Here is a 16,925-nt window from a genome sequence, read left to right on the forward strand (position 1 = left end):
AAGTATATGTTTTGACCGTATGCTTAGTACGATATATATCATTGAATTTTTCTTGCCGTCCTCTCAAGGTTAATCCACTAAAATATGTTTTCTAGGTCCCAGGAAGTGTTGTTCACCATATCCAAACAGAAACACTTCCTCCCGAATCCCCTTTTTATCATAATTTTTCTGATTTTCTATATGTAATGTGGGAATTTGCCAGTCACTTGGCAACATCTCTGTAGCGAGATAACACTTTGCTAGGCTGGTTCGTTCTCTTACACGAATTTTGGTCTTTTGACACATGGGGTAGAAGGGCCATTCTTCTTCGTCTTAGCGTGCTTTTTTCCCATTTCCATATGGGTGTTAATGATGCCTTCTTTACTTAAGGACTTTATTTGGCGTTGTCGTAGGTCGTAGCCTCGATCAAGGCCCTGCCTGACATCGCTTAGACCCCGGTAACGATGTGTACGTGTATCGTACAATCCTCAGCTCCCTTTCTCCTAAGCAGCGAGGAGAACTGGGCGTAGGTCGAAGTACAGTTCGAATGCAGGAGGTGTCTGTTATGTTTTTAGAAGATGTTGAGTGTTGGCTTTGTGTATATGTGTATTAGTCTGTAACAATTCCATTTGCTTTCAGCAACCTATCCGTTGATTACATACATAATGGGGGTAGAAGGGCCATAATCCTATCTAATCCAACTTAGTATTGGTAATGAGTTACTTTCTGTTTTTCTTTTCCAGCTCTAGCGCAAATGGAAAACGATAAGTAATTGTAGTTTGTTGACATTATTCCAACTGAAATATGAAAAATGTACTCGCTTGACTGTTTTATTATTTTACATGATACGTTCAGTGTGTGTGACTGAATGCCGGGTACACTTCATTCTGAATAACGACCGAAAGCTGTTATGTTTATTTATTCTAAATTGTTAAAGTTGGCAATAATTATGATTTATTTCATCAGTTTAACTTTAGTTTTTCATAAAAATTACTCCAGATGCTGTCTATTATCTTATGTCGCTATACACGTGTGTATATATATTATATAACATTCGAATATCTAATTGTCATTACTTATGGATAAATTCTGGAATTTCACAGGTCACAGGGTTAGATCCTGGAATTTCACAGGTCACAGGGTTAGATCTAGAACAAACTTAATTTCAAACATGAAACAATACACAAAGACCATAATCTTAAAATGAAAGTTACTGTGAAAAAAATTCTGCACAAGCATTAAAGCTGAAAATTCATCCAACAGTGAGAATGATGAAAACGTAAAGTAGTAATCACTTTTCAGAATTAGATCATTTAGTTAGTTATCCTAATTTATTTAACTCCTTAAAACTATTAATTTCAACTTGTAATTCTTAATGGGTGTTGTTACCAGAGTCTGACTGACTGAGGAGATGTCACTAAATTTTTAAGTTACAAAATTTGGACTTTGATTCTATTCGATGTTTGTAGGGATGCTATCACAATACTTCACACTTATTCACCACTCAGTCTATCTCTCCCTGTAGTCACTTTTGTGTCTACCTTGTCTGCTTCTGGTTAGCCCTTATAAAGGTTCTCTCTGTGTGTGCAAACCGTGACATCATGGTTTAAGGGTGTTGCTAAGTCTTGTGCATCTTATGCACTTTTTCCCATGTTTCACTTCCATGGAATTCGTTTCATTAATTTTCATATGTTGAAGGACTCTTAGTTTATTTTTGATCAGTCACTGTGTCATTAATGAGTTAACAGCACAGTAGCACCACGATGGTCACCCACAGTATGTTTTCAGAGGCCCCTAGGGCTTCCTTCATTAGATGACCTCGTGAACCTCAGTAATGGATACCTAAAACTGCTGACTTCGTAGTGTCGCTCTATCTACCAAAACACTATTAAGATTTGGCACCACGATTATTAGACATGACAGATTTGATAATGTTTTCTATCTCCTGTTACACATACACACACACACACACACATATATATATATATATATATATATATATTTTACATATATATATACATATATATATATATATATATATATATATATATATATATATATATATATATATATATATATGAATGTCTTTTCCTGTAATACTACAGTGTAATATGAAAATAAGAAGGCCCATAAAACACTATTTAAACGTTTGAAACCATATATTTCGGGCACTTGTTTCTGTGCCCCTGTTCACTGGTAGAATATGGACAGGTGGAAAGTTACAATGGTATATATACAAAAACATGAAGGTGTGGCCTTAGGCCTCCGATGTTAAGGAGGTGGCGTTTCTTTGACCAAATTCCTAGTGGTTTTGGCCTCATTAGCTCCCGTTTGGCGATGGATCACATATCATCTTCTTACGGGTAGGATTAAGGTGTCAATGGCGTCCGATTTCCAATGTCCTCTGACATATATTGTTGGTTTGATTGATGATAGCAGATTCCAGCATCTTTCTTTTGGGGCGGAGTTGGTTTTATATAAGATATCTATATCATCAATATGAACCTATATATATTATATCGCACCCGCTTTTGAAGAATATATATATTTTACATATATAGCTAAGGCCACACCTTCATATATATACCATTGTAACTTTCCACCTGTCCATATTCTACCAGTAGGGGCACAGAAACAATATATATATGGTTTCAACGTTTAAATAGTATATGGGCCTTCTATATATATATATATATATATATATATATATATATATATATATATATATATATATGTATATATATATATATATATATATATATATATATATATATATATATATATATATATATATATATATATATATATATATATATATATATATATATATATATATGTATTAAGTCAAAAGTTTCAGGAAAAAATTCAATATACTCTTTATTTAAGGAAATTCAAACATCATTTTTCTACATATCTACCATCTAACTCCATAGACTTTTCAAGGCGCTGTTTCCACCTCTGCAACCCTTCTTTGTAGAAATTTGGGGCCTTTCTATTAAACCATGTTGAAACTGCATGTTTAGCAGCATCAAAGATTCAAACCGGACTCCTCTTAAGTGTTCCTTGAGTTTTGGGAACAGGAAAAAAAATCTGAAGGAGCAAGATCAGGACTATAAAGGAGGATGTGGAAGAGTTTCCCACCTAAATTTCCGTAGGACTTCTCTTGCAACCCTTGATGAATGTGCTGGAACGTTATCATGATGGAACAAAATTCTGTGGTGCAACTTTCCTCGATGTTTTTAGCCAATGCAGTCTTCAGTTTTTGCAAAACACCTTTGTAGTAGTTCCAGTGATTGTTTTTGTCCTTCAAGGAAATCAATCAAAATCACTCCTTTGGAGTCCCAAAACACTGTTGCCATAACCTTCTGGGGCAGATCTCGCCACTTTGAACTTCACTGGTGCAGCTGAACCTCTTGGTAACCATTGCTTTGATTGAATTTTACTTTCTGGGTCATATTGATGGATCCAAGTTTCATCTCCAGTAACAATCCGGTCAAAAACTCTGATTCATTTGATTCAATCTTCGTTAAAACTGCAGAGAAAGTTCAGCTCTTTGATGCAGTTGGTCTTCTTAGCAACGCTTTTGTGACCCAACGTGCTGAAAGTTTACTCAAACCAAGATTTTCATTTAAAATTGAAAATGTGGAACCATGGGAGATCCCAGTTTCATTAGCTATCATATCGATAGTAATCCGACGGTCTTCATCCACTAGATTCTGCACCAAAGCCACAATTCTTTCATTTTTTGCAGTCGATGGTCTTCCCTCTCTTGGGTTGTCTTTGAGGTCCTCCCGACCATCCTTAAATCGCTTTATCAATCATAAACAACTGATTTAGATGAGAAGAATCTCCATAAACTTGTTGCAAAGCTTCAATAATTTTCCTGGTTTCCAATCAAGCTTGATCAGGAACTTGATGTTAGCTCTCATCTCAAAATTTTTATTTTCCATGGGTTCAGAAGTTACTTTTCTGAAGCAGATGTTAACACCACAGTAGCAAGAGGATGACTGAGGTAACAAGTCTATATGGATCACTACATCACAGATAATTGTTTACCAAGTATTTGGGTTGTTTCATTCCTGTGTAAATACATCATTCAACAATTTTCCCTGGAACTTTTGACTTACCCTTGTATATATATATATATATATATATATATATATATATATATATATATATATATTATATATATATATATATATATATATATATATATATATATATATATATATATATATATATATATATATATATATATATATATATATATATATATATATATATATACATTTATTCGTCTCTGGCGTTTCTTGACCCGTGGTCACATCATCATACATCATCTAGTTATAAATTAAAAGGACATTCAGCATAAATAGTTAAAGTAAATATACACAAAACATAAAAAACTTAAAATAGAAAATCAGTTGAACTTAAACAATCGCACTTATATTTACACATTATACCAGTAAAGAAAACTTAAAATATAAACTTAAAATGAACTTAATAAAAACTGAGCTTAATAAAAATATAAAAATAAACTCAAAGGTAGAGCAGGGCGCACCTCTCAGGATGAAAGAGGAAAACACACTAAAAAACAGCATAAAAACAGGAGGAGGAGGCGGACAAATAAGCAAACAATCCATCATATATGAATAGTACAGCCGATGATTGGCAATTTAGCGCCGGTACAATTCTTTTGATGTTGAGACTATCCAAGAGAAGCAGTTCTCCAGGTTATATATAAAGTTGTTGTATTTTATTGGCGTCTTGCAACCTCTAGCGTGGGATCTTATATTCAAAAGTTATTAGACAATATATAACGATAACTACGCCCAAAAGATATCGGCCTGACCTTGAGGAGATAGTCAACCAACGTAATTATTACATATATACTCATATACCCGGCGTCATATATATATGATAGAAACAAAAACCAATGGTTTTATTTTTGGTATTAATTTAATGTATACCAATATGTTTTTGAATATTGCAGAAATACTTTCTATATTCATATATATATATAAAAATATTTTCCATATATATATATATACATATATATATATATATATTTGTATATCCTCCTCCTGTTTTTATATATATATAGTCTTTCAACATATATACTATATACCTATATATATATATATATATATATATAGTTTATATATATATATATAATATATTATATATATATTTATATATATGAATATAGATGAAATTATATATATATATATATATATCTTATATATATATATATATATTATATATATATATATATATATATATATATATATATATATATATATATATATATATACATATATATATATATATATATATTATATATATATATATATTATATATATATATATATATATATATATATATATTATATATATATATATATGTATATATATATATATTATATATATATATATATATATATATATATATATATATATATATATATATATATATATATATATATATATATATATATATATATATATATATATATATATATATATATATATATATATATATATATATATATATATATATATATATATATATATATATATATATATATATATATATATATATATATATATATATATATATATATATATATATATATATATATATATATATATATATATATATATATATATATATATATATATATATATATATATATATATATAGTCTCAGTAATTGGGCGGCTACTTGGAAATCTTAGCTTAATGATATATAATATTGCCAAGACCAGGAAGAACATTCTTTATTATACGAACTTTCGAGGTATAAAACCTCATCATCAGGCTGAAAAAACCGACAAGGATGAGAATCAATGAAACTAAATAGAATGAATTGTCATAATAAATCTTCAGCAAAAATAACCAAATATATAAAATGAACAAATAAATACAAACTAAAAGGGTGAGACGTAAAATAACGAAAAATTAAAAGCGAACACAAACATAAAAATATGAAAATAAAAATAAGGTGAAATGTAAACAAACTACTACTCACAAAATAAAATATTTAACAACCCAATTGTGTACCTATTATGAAATTACACGATAGCTAGTTGAATTCCAGACGAGTTGTTGTTCAATTCCGGTTTCATCTTTTTAATAACCAGCGACTCTGAAATCAAAAGGTCCAGTCTTTTTGTTCAAATAGACTGGACCTTTTGATTTCAGAGTCGCAGGTTATTAAAAAGATAAAACCGGAATTGAACAACTACTTGTCTGGTATTCAACTAGCTATTGCGTAATTTCATAATAAGTACACAATTGGGTCATTAAATATTTTACTTTGTGAGTGGTAGTTTGTTTACATTTCACCCTATTTTTATTTTCATATTTTTATGTTTGTGTTTGCTTTAATTTTAAGTTATTTTACGTCTCACCTGGTATTTAGTTTGTATTTACTTGTTCATTTTATATATTTGGTTAGTATTTTTGCTGAAGATTTATTATGACAATTCATTCTATTGTAATTTCATTGATTCTCATCCTTGTCGTTTTTTTCAGCTTGATGATGAGGTTTAATACCTCGAAAGCTCATATAATAAAGAATGTTCTTCCTGATTGTTTAAAAATTGACAATGATTAATGACCGGTACCCATAGTCTTATTTGGAAATTGACAACCCTGGTCTTGGCAATATTATTTATCATTAAGCTATACTTACACACATATACATATATATATATATATATATATATATATATATATATATATATATATATATATATATATATATATATATATATATATATATATATTATACTGTATATGCATATATGTATTATATATATCTCTGGTCTCTGGGGTCCAGTTGTGTCCAGATAATGTGTTTCAGGATAATTGAGGGATTACCTTATATAAAGTTCTGTCAGGTACCTAGATTTTGAGATTTTTTTAGATATTTTATGTATTGTATCTGTGAAGTGGGCAGAAGACTTGACAGAACTGAATTGTAAAATGACATTTCCATCGCACATTAAAAGGGCTTGATTCATGTTAAAAATAATGATATATTGATATTTATGTATTTCAGACTTGTTCAGCATGGCAGCTATCCTGTAGTTAACAATCAGAACAATACATTTCAAGATTACTTGTATATTCAGCGTTCATCCTTACATAAGGTAGGAACATTATCAGTTTTTATAACTTAGAATGTTGAATAGTTTGCAGTAGTCTTTCTTAAAACTTTATTTTTTGAATGAACCTTACCTTCCCATTATATAGCCTTTACTTCCCCACCAGTTGGAGTTTGAGAGATTGCAAAAGAGAAATGAGAACACTTAGTTTTCTATTAATATCTGTTTTTTGTCCATCGACTTCCCCACCCCCACCAGGGTAATGATAAATACAAACACTTGTAGCCAGTTAGTCTACTTCTGTCGCTGGATTTCGATAGGAGGTATACAGATTGTTAATTGTGCTCTGTTTTCTGTTGGTTTGTTGTTGGATTTTCTTTTATTTCATTTTGAATATTCAGTAAGAGTGCGTAAGGTAAGAGTTGCTGTAGTAGGCATTATTCCAAGTTTATTGACCCTCATGAGATGTGTGTACTATTGAGGGAAGGCTTATGATTGGAGTAACCACTGTGAATCATAGTCTAAAGAAATCATGGAAATTGATTGCGAGTGAAGAGAGCTTGTTAGTTTGTAGAAACAGCTAAAGAAGATAGGTCTTGTAACAGGACTTGTGTTGAAGGGATGTTTTTTCTGCTTCCCCACTTGGGAACTGGATAGGTCCTCCACTGCTTCTCTTTGATCTATTCTGAGACACCTCACAAACACTGCTTGCTACCACTCCGCCATGCAGATGTTCATAGAAAACAAGATGGATAATATAAAAATCATTGTTAGGCGAACAATGTCCAGTCTGATCACCAGTCTGAGAACAGTAGCAATTCTCTCATACAAAGCATCCTAAGCAGTGAGGCAAGAAGAAGAATTAAATTGTGGGAAAGATGGGATAATGAGGCATCTGTTCCATAAATGTCTTAATCTGTATTTTTGCAAATATGAAGTGTCATCTGCAGAATCTTATTATTATTATTATTATTATTATTATTATTATTATTATTATTATTATTATTATTATTATTATTATTATTATATTTTCTATGTTTATTGTTATTATTATTTTCTGTTTTATTATTGCTGTGATTATTTTCATTTTAGAGTTTTGCTGTTTTCAATTTTCGTATTCTTACTTTACTAAAGAGAATCCTAGCACTACTCAAAGGTGTCTACGGATATCTACTTGCTGTATCTGATGACAGTGAAATGTACTCCTAGGCAAGGGTTACAATTGAAACTGCATCTTGTTATACATGACCTATTATCACACTGCTGTAGCACCAACTTCAGTGACAATGATCTAGCTACAATTTGGTAGTATTACAGACTACGCAATTTCATATGCTATACTGTATGTACACAACCATGTTAGACAATAAGTAACCTGAAGGGTCAATGAGTGCAGCAAAATGCATAAGAGCTAGGATGTGTCCCCTAGCTTTGTGAGGCTAGAGGGCAGTTCTAACTCGTTTTAGCTTAATGACCAGGTAAGTGATACTGGTGAGAGGGGAACCCATCACCCTCCTCGGTCTTTTCGTGTTTGGGACATTTTCCTCAATTAAGGCACTGCGCCAAGCGTGTCATGAGCGTCTAGCTCTAATATGGACAATACTTGCTCTTAACAAGTCACTTCTACTAATTACAAGGTCTGGCCTAGGATGTTAAGATGATGTTCCTTAAGCAGAGATCACCCTGGCCACCTCCTCTGGGTAGGTGCCAGGATCACTCTGTGATGGGAAAGGCAGTGTGCTAGTGAGACACAAGTGCCAAGGAGAGCTCGTGGTTCTTGTTAGGTTAATTGGATCTCTTCTGCCCCTTCTTCTTCTTCTTTGGGTTCCTCCAAGGTGTATCTACAACAATCGTAAGGGGTGACGAGGGCACTGACTCTGCGGAAAGGCCAGAAGGGCCGTTGGGAGCGAAGTCAGGGGTAACCCTAGAGGCTACTGGAAGGCTCTCTACTCCGGCTGCTGTGACAACTGGAGTAAGGGCTGTCACATCCCAGCAGGCCAGTTCTTGGCTGACCGGAGAAGGTGTAGCAGTAAGGTCCTCAAGAGGTTCATCCTCTGAGGACGGAGGCGATGAGGAAGAAGGATTGTCGGTTGCTGGGGGCTCACAATTAGCGATGACCAACTCAATGAAATTGGGTGGATCTCGCGGAGGAGGATCCGTGATGTTACCTGGCTCTGGCACCAAGTTAGGGCCAGGCACAGTGTTCAAGGCTAGTAGGTACTCAACATCCAAGATGGACTGAGAGTGGCACTGCTCAGGGCTCTCAAGTGGCACTGGCAGAGATTTGTGGTCAGGTGTGCCAGATGAGGGACCCAGGGGTGCAAAACCCCTCGGTGTGCCTGAGTTGTCTGATTCCTTTCCCAGGTGGAGGTCAGAGCCTCTTGGAATAGTTCTAGTTGTCGTGTCCACTGCGCGCTGCTTGTTAGGGCGCCCAGACCAATTTGTGGAGTGCCCTTTCAGCTTGCATGCTTTACAGCAGAGTTGGTTTTTTTCAGCTTCCTTTTGCTGTGAGGGAGGAAGCCTTTAATGGCCATCCTTTCTTGAGGAGGGAGGACTTGGCATGGATTTGCATGGAGAGTGCCCCTTCTGTCGACCACTTCAGTGGGTGGAAGGGAGTCTTCTGATGGTGGCACGACCTTCAAGGTGGCTGTGCTCTTTTCTGGTGATACTACAGTTCATGCCTCCTTAGTGGAGGAAGCTAGGCACTCGAGGCGCGTTGAGGAAGGACATTCCCAGAAACTCTATCCCATGCCTAATTTTACTTGCCATGCCAATGCGGTAAGTTTGATCACTCCAAGGTGTCTTGACCTTGAGCTTGACTGTGGGAATGGACTTGCTATGGCCCTCTACCCAGGTCGTTGTCCACCTAGTCTTCTCGTCTACAGTGGCACTGGCTGGCACTCTAGCCCGATCAATCAGACAGATATCTGATGCAGTGTCTACCATAACCAGCAGTTCCACAGGCAGGCTAGAGCCATCAAGGGATGCCACTGAGATGGACTGGGTTCCCACCCTCTCAGGATGAGAAATATCAGGCAGCCAGGCCTTGGTGGACATGGCACTGATCAAGTTGACATGCTTGATAGAGGTGACTAGGCCTGCGTTTGATTCTCCAACCGGCCACTGAAGAATTAGAGGAATTTATTTCTGGTGTTAGAAATACATTTCTCGGTATAATGTGGCTCGGATTCTACAATAAGCTGTAGGTCCCTTTGCTAGGTAACCAGTTGGTCCTTAGCCACCTAAAATAAGTCTAATCCTTTGGGCCAGCCCTAGGAGAGCTGTTAATCAGCTCAGTGGTTTGGTTAAACTAAGGTATACTTAAACTTTTTTTTGATAGAGGTGACATGCTTTGGGCAAACAGGATATCTGGCACTATAGTGTCCAGAAGCACCACAGTCTCTGCAGGGGTCCTTTGGATGGGCTTGTTTACCTACGGTGATTGTTGGTGGAGAGGAGTGATGGGAGGTGGATGGAGAGTTCTGAGTTCCATTGTGAAGGTGTTGCTTATTAGCTCCTTTTTTGAAGCAACACTCTGCTTCGGAGTGCCCTACCTCTTGCAGTAGGTACACGTTGTAGGCTTACCAGGGAGTCCATTCTTTGGGTGAGCCGGGCCTGAGATGTACCCAGGTGGCACTATGGGCCGGTGAGATGTGCTGTTAGATGAGTTGAAGGTCTCCCACTCATCAGCCATACGACAGGCCTCCATGAGTGTTGTGGGTTGCTTGTCGTTGAGGTGCACAGTGAGGGGCCCAGGAACACGCTGGAAGAGATCCTCCAGCATGGTCCTGTTGAACAGGTCCTTGAACGTGGTGCATGACATGGACTCAAGCCAGCATGAACCCGCTCAGGCCTTGTGAAATGCCCATTCAGCCCAAGACTGACAGATTTCTTTTGGGGTGGCCTCGGAACTATTGCCTCCATTTCTCCAGGGTGATCTCATAGGAATGGTTTTCTCGTTCAGCTTCCTAAAGTCCACACAAACTCGGACTGAACCATCCTTCTTAGGCACTGCCAACAACAGAAAATTAAAAGGCGAGGAACTGGGCCTGACAGTGCCTTCTTCCTCCCATTTATTAACCTCTTCCTCTACCTGTTTTCTAATTTTAAAAGGAACCCTATATGAAGGAACAAACATAGGCTTAGTTTTGTCCTCCAACTGAACCTTGTGTTCTAACACATTTGTTAATCCTAACTTGTCCCCTTTGAGTGCGACTATGTCTGCAGACTCAGCCAGAACATCTTCTACACCACCAGCATATTCTTTATAATCAGCATTGGCTAAATGATCATAAAATCCTGCCTCCTAGCCTGTAAATCTGCCTCTGAAAAATTACAAAAATCCGTGACAATAGCTACTGAATTATCTTCATCGACTCAGTCAACAAGGTCGATTGCGTAAGAACTCTTCTGATAATTGTGAATTGAATCATTACAGTTTAGCAATTCCACCCAAGTATACCCTGAACTAGTAACCTTATTTATAGAACCCGTACACACAACCCTCTTTAGCTTCTTGCTACACTCGTCTGTCTGGATTTATGCACTCCTTTTACTCAAACTTTCACCATAGCAACCATACCAGGACCAAGCACCACATCATCTGCCAAAACTCCCTTATAACACCTCTTATCCACCAAAACATGTTCAGCATCCACCCGCAGATCCTCATGTACCCAATCCATCATCATCCACTACACTCACATCCGCCCCTTCATAAGGCACAAACACCCTAGGTACTCCCACAGGTATACCACATACCCCTGCATGACCGAGATTTTCCATCTCCGACATGCTGGATGACCCAGTAACAACGTATTCCCCAAAGCAGCCCCTCGCATAACCAAAAATTATTCTGTAAAATTTTTACCCCCAAGAGACAAATGCACATCTACATATCCCAAAACCCATAACCTATTTGCTTGAACATCACATACAGTTTCTTTGGCAGGTTTCAAAGATCGATCAGGAAACATCGATCTGAACAACACATAATTCATCAAATTAATAGAGGCACCTGTGTCTATAAAAACTCATACATTTATCCCATGCACAGACCCTTTGACAACTTGCTTTGACCTTGAGGGTTCCCCCAGGAGTCCTATATCCCAAGAAACACCCATCCAGTTTTCCTTTACAACTGATCGGTCTTTAGACAGTGTCCGCCGATCACAAGAGCCCCTCAAAAAATCCGCATTAGGAACTTTCTTATCTGAGCTAACAAAATTCTGAAATGCAGGCCTAGCCTTATACTGTGTCCGAGACAGACAGGACCGCCAAGGATGACCATAACTCTTACAACTGCCACAATATTTAACATGGCAAAATCTCTTAATGTGTCCCTGCATATTACAATTAAAGCAACGAACCTGTGGAGTCCGAGAACTTAAGCCAACCATCGATCTTTGGCTATTCCGAATTTCAACAAAAACCTCCGAACCGTGGACTGAATCTCCGCACTCTACACAACCATAGGATGATCAAAGGAATCTCTGATCACTATTTCCTCTCATCATTTTTGCAGCTTTCTTCTTCGTAAATAAATTCGTCAACTTATTCTTGGCTGGTCACAAAGTCTTGCAAAAGGACACCCCTTACAGAAAAAACCCAAGAAAAAACAATTTCCCATGAAAGAATTCCCATACAATACAAAACCCACAATGTTAATTCCCATTACTCTAACATATAATCCCCAAAACTCTAAAGAAAGTAGTAATCCAACCCACCATTAAATCCAAAGGTAATTAAACCCACAATTAAATTCAAAACTAACTAAACCCTCAATTAAATACAAAATTTAAATACAAAATTAAGTAAGCCCAAAATTAAATTCAAAATTAAATAAACCCAAAATTAAATTCACTGTTAATTAAACCGATAACTAAATTCAAAATCCCATGGGGGAAAAAAATGGGCGGACTCAGCACACAGCTGATTGGAAAGTCAGCCAAGATCGCGTTTTCAAGGGCAAATGCAAAAAAAAAAAAAAACAAATAACACTCAGTCTCCCCCAAGTAAAGAGAATAGGAATCCACCGTCCGTATAGAAAATGGGACTTGAGCAGTCGGACAAAAGAGAAAGAGAAAGAGAGAGAGAAAAGAATTTGTCCCTCACCCCCCTCAGTGCAACACCTCACTCCCCCTATCACCCCATCCAAGGCTTGCTGAAGCCTACAGAAAAAACACTTGGTGCAAAACCCCGAGGAGACTTGCTCGCCTCTCCTGTCGCCGAGGCAAAAGATTGCCGAGTAAGCTCACAGCAACCGCTCCCACTTTACATACATGCACGTATGCAACCCAAAATAACACACGTGTGAAATTATAGAAAATAAAAAAAAACATTTAAAAAACTAAGAAATGCATCCACACTTGCATAAGAAATGTTTACACACAGTAATCAACAAATGTCAAATAAATTCCAACCCAGTTATCACAACAATAAAATATTCCCCTTTATTAAACCCTAAATTCCGATGCGAACTGCTGATTGCTATATAAAAAACATATAAGGTATGCCCAAAATTCAAATGCACTGCATACAGGGTATGGCAGAGAAGACAAGAGACTCTGCCCAAACTAATGACGTCACTGACACATTGCTCAGGCGATGACATCACTGCAGCCACCGCACAAAAATTAGTTGCAGTGTAATGAAAAGCGATCTTATCTGACATTAGATTTAAAAAAAAAAAAAAAAAAATAAATAAATCCTCTAACCAGAGAGAGAGAGAGAGAGAGAGAGAGAGAGAGGAAAAATTACACTTGCGTATTTTTGCGTGTTTTAACACGCACCAGCGGCCAAGATACCACAATTACTTTACACTATACACATTACATATGCCTAAACACTCCCCAGTATGAATTAACTCCCATAAGTTCCCATTTTACGCACATTAAACCTTGCGCCTTGTGACGCATCATTAAACAAACACAGAGAGTTGCTCTCAAGAAACTAACTTGGGCATGTCTCACAACCTCATCTCTACCCTGAATCGCTAAACCAACAAAGTCCTATTCTGAGATGCCAATACCTAGTATAAATAAGATGTCTCTTGAGAAGCGTAACCCTAACTATCTATTTATCTATTTATGTCTAACACTGCTGCCAACCACTGTTAAATGGCCTATCCTCAGGTCAAATAGGGCCAACTTTTATTGCTGTATCTGTTTTAAGAACAATCAATCATCATACTTCTCTTAAGATGTCGGTGGTAGCATGGCTCATCCCTGGGTCAGCAAATTCCTTCTCCTTTGTCATCTTCTCTCACTAAACCTGTCCTTACACAAAGGTGTACTGGAATTAAACACTGAGAAAGAAAACTAGACTTTATTTGCAAACTTAACAAAAGTAACTCAGCAAAAGCTACTGTCATGAAATGGAGTGATTCACACCCCCTACCAATGGAATTCATAACTAGAGGAAATACTGTTTCACAAACCAGCATATTAATAATTCTATACCAAGCAATACTAGTGCATAACACCCTGGTCATCAAATTCAGTAATAAGGTCGTGATTATTCTAGACCAAAATAAAATGTAATATAGTATGTGAAATGACACCATTTCCAAATATTCGTCCTCTCAGGACGAAACCAGAATTCCTGTTGAAAGAAACATATCAGACATTAAAACCTGAAACGGTGTTAATTAACATTCTTGTTCAAAACAGAAAAATGTCTAACGGAGAATTAAATGAGAAAATTCATCATGTAGACATTGATCAATTTCACTGCCTCCCAACTGGGGGATTTCCCTCTAAAGTCTGGAAAAGATAGAAGTGTCACTGAGCGATCTTACTTACTCTTCTATGGCCATGAATAATGTATCTTCATAGTGGCAGTTTCTTTAAACACTACACCAGGCTAAAGCACATATCAACCACCCAAGATCGAAGCAGTCTCCCTGTAAGAGTCATTGTTCCTCTCACAATATACCATGTGAGATTGCACACAAACACGCACATATCTCACTGGAACCTGGACACTTCCGGCGGCATCAGTTCAATGTTTGAAAGATCACGCTGTCTCCATGTGCTTGGATCATGATAGACCCAAATGCATACGTCAGATCCCACTGTTCAACCATGGAAACCTCGACATCGACACAACCGCATCTGCAACGGATGTGCCGCTGCTAAGCTGACAAATAGTTTGTTAAATACGTAATATATATATATATAGATACATTATATATTATATATATATATATATATATATATATATATATATATATATATATATATATATATATATATATATATATATATATATATATATATATACAAGGTCTAGAGAATACAAGGTCTTCTATGCTGACCCAAAACTGGGATCTAATAGGTAGAGGTTGTGATATCAAGCGGTCTACTCACGGTCCTAAGTAATCTCTGACTGATCAGTTTTTACAAACACTTTAGGCCTTGCTTCCACATATTTGGTATTGATATTGTCCGTAATAGCGGCCTTATATTTTTTTTTTTCTTGCTGCAATTTAGACAGTTTAAGCGATATGAGCCAAATCTTGTGCAGTAAACGGTACTTTGAAAATATGAAAAAATAGGTATCTAATTCTTCATAGATTTCCTATGGACGAAAAGTGTAGTATCGCAAAAATATGGAGTTATGATAAAAGCACAGATGCTTTATATGAACCTTGCTCAAAAGTGTTGTAAAGGTCAGACCTTGGAAACTTATTCATTGTAATTTCTCCGATATAACTAAAATTCTCTATTTGAATTCATCATTAAGATAGCGAGTTGGATTTCCTATAGTTGGTATGGTTCATGACTTGGGGCAACAAATATCAGGTTATGGACTGTATGGGCAATGACGTAACTAGGCTAATCCAACATTGTTAATCCTGCGGATTATTGCAGGGAAATACATGTATTTTAAAATGCTCCCCACTTGATAAAACTCATCACAAACACATTCTTTCTCAGACCATGGATTTTATCGGACTTTAAGGACTGCAAATTGAGTCAGGTAACTAATTGTTTTTAAAGGTGATCTAATGATAACTCAAAACTATTTGAAAAGCATTTAGTGTTATGGGTATGGAGGGTACGACAGTGAAATTAAGCGTTACAGTTACTCTGCCACTCACAAAAATCTCAAACACTTCGGAGAAAAGGTCTGATTGTGGATAGGCACTGGGAGAGTGCAATCCAGTTCATTTGCCTTGTTGATAAGTGGTTTGATTTATCAGTTCTGGAGTATATCGATAGAAAGTCTTCACAGAATCACTAATCCGGCTAATCTTAGAAACCAAAACAATCGGAATGCTTACGGGCTAATCTTAGAAACCAAAACAAAACATTGCAAGAGATGATTTCCAGAACAATGAAAAGTCTGGGAGGAAAATTTTCACCCTTTCCAAAAGGCCTCGTGATACCTTGCAAATCTCTAACGAACTTGCCAGGGATGTTAGGTGAAATTTGCAATATCATACATCTTGATTCATAGGTTGAATCGAGATGGACCGAACACTTTTTGGCTGTATTCGGTAAATGGGTGCATGTCATCAGCACCCATCACCATTGAATTTGTGCATCGAGTTTGAGCCCATCTCCTGGGAAAAAGAGAACTCTGTGACAAAATACAATGTTTGAGAATTGCATTAGCGATAATATGACTGAGGTCTCATTTTTGTTTGATAACTAAAGAAAGCACTTTTACGAGACTGAAGAAACATTTCTTCAGAAAGAGTTAAGTTTATCGGCAATATTGTTTCGTTTGCCAGTGGAGGAATTGCAGGGTGACAAAGAAGACAAAACTGAAGAGGAGGCATGCAATATGTGGGTGGTTTTTAGCCCGTAAGAGTATGACTTTTAGGAAC

At 36.3% G+C, this 16,925-nt stretch overlaps 1 protein-coding gene across 3 annotated transcripts in view; it reads left to right on the forward strand.

The window, feature by feature from the left end:
* Nucleotides 1-16,925, forward strand: part of LOC136847480 (transmembrane protein 8B-like) — a 910,690-nt gene that overhangs the window by 154,382 nt on the left and 739,383 nt on the right. For all 3 annotated transcript variants that reach the window (XM_067119223.1, XM_067119225.1, XM_067119224.1), the window contains exon 3: nucleotides 7,045-7,135. In XM_067119223.1, coding sequence (XP_066975324.1) covers nucleotides 7,045-7,135 — 91 coding nt within the window. The remainder of the gene's footprint in view (nucleotides 1-7,044; nucleotides 7,136-16,925) is intronic.

This window comes from Macrobrachium rosenbergii, chromosome 16, assembly GCF_040412425.1.
Source record: "Macrobrachium rosenbergii isolate ZJJX-2024 chromosome 16, ASM4041242v1, whole genome shotgun sequence".
Lineage (NCBI taxonomy): Eukaryota > Metazoa > Arthropoda > Malacostraca > Decapoda > Palaemonidae > Macrobrachium > Macrobrachium rosenbergii.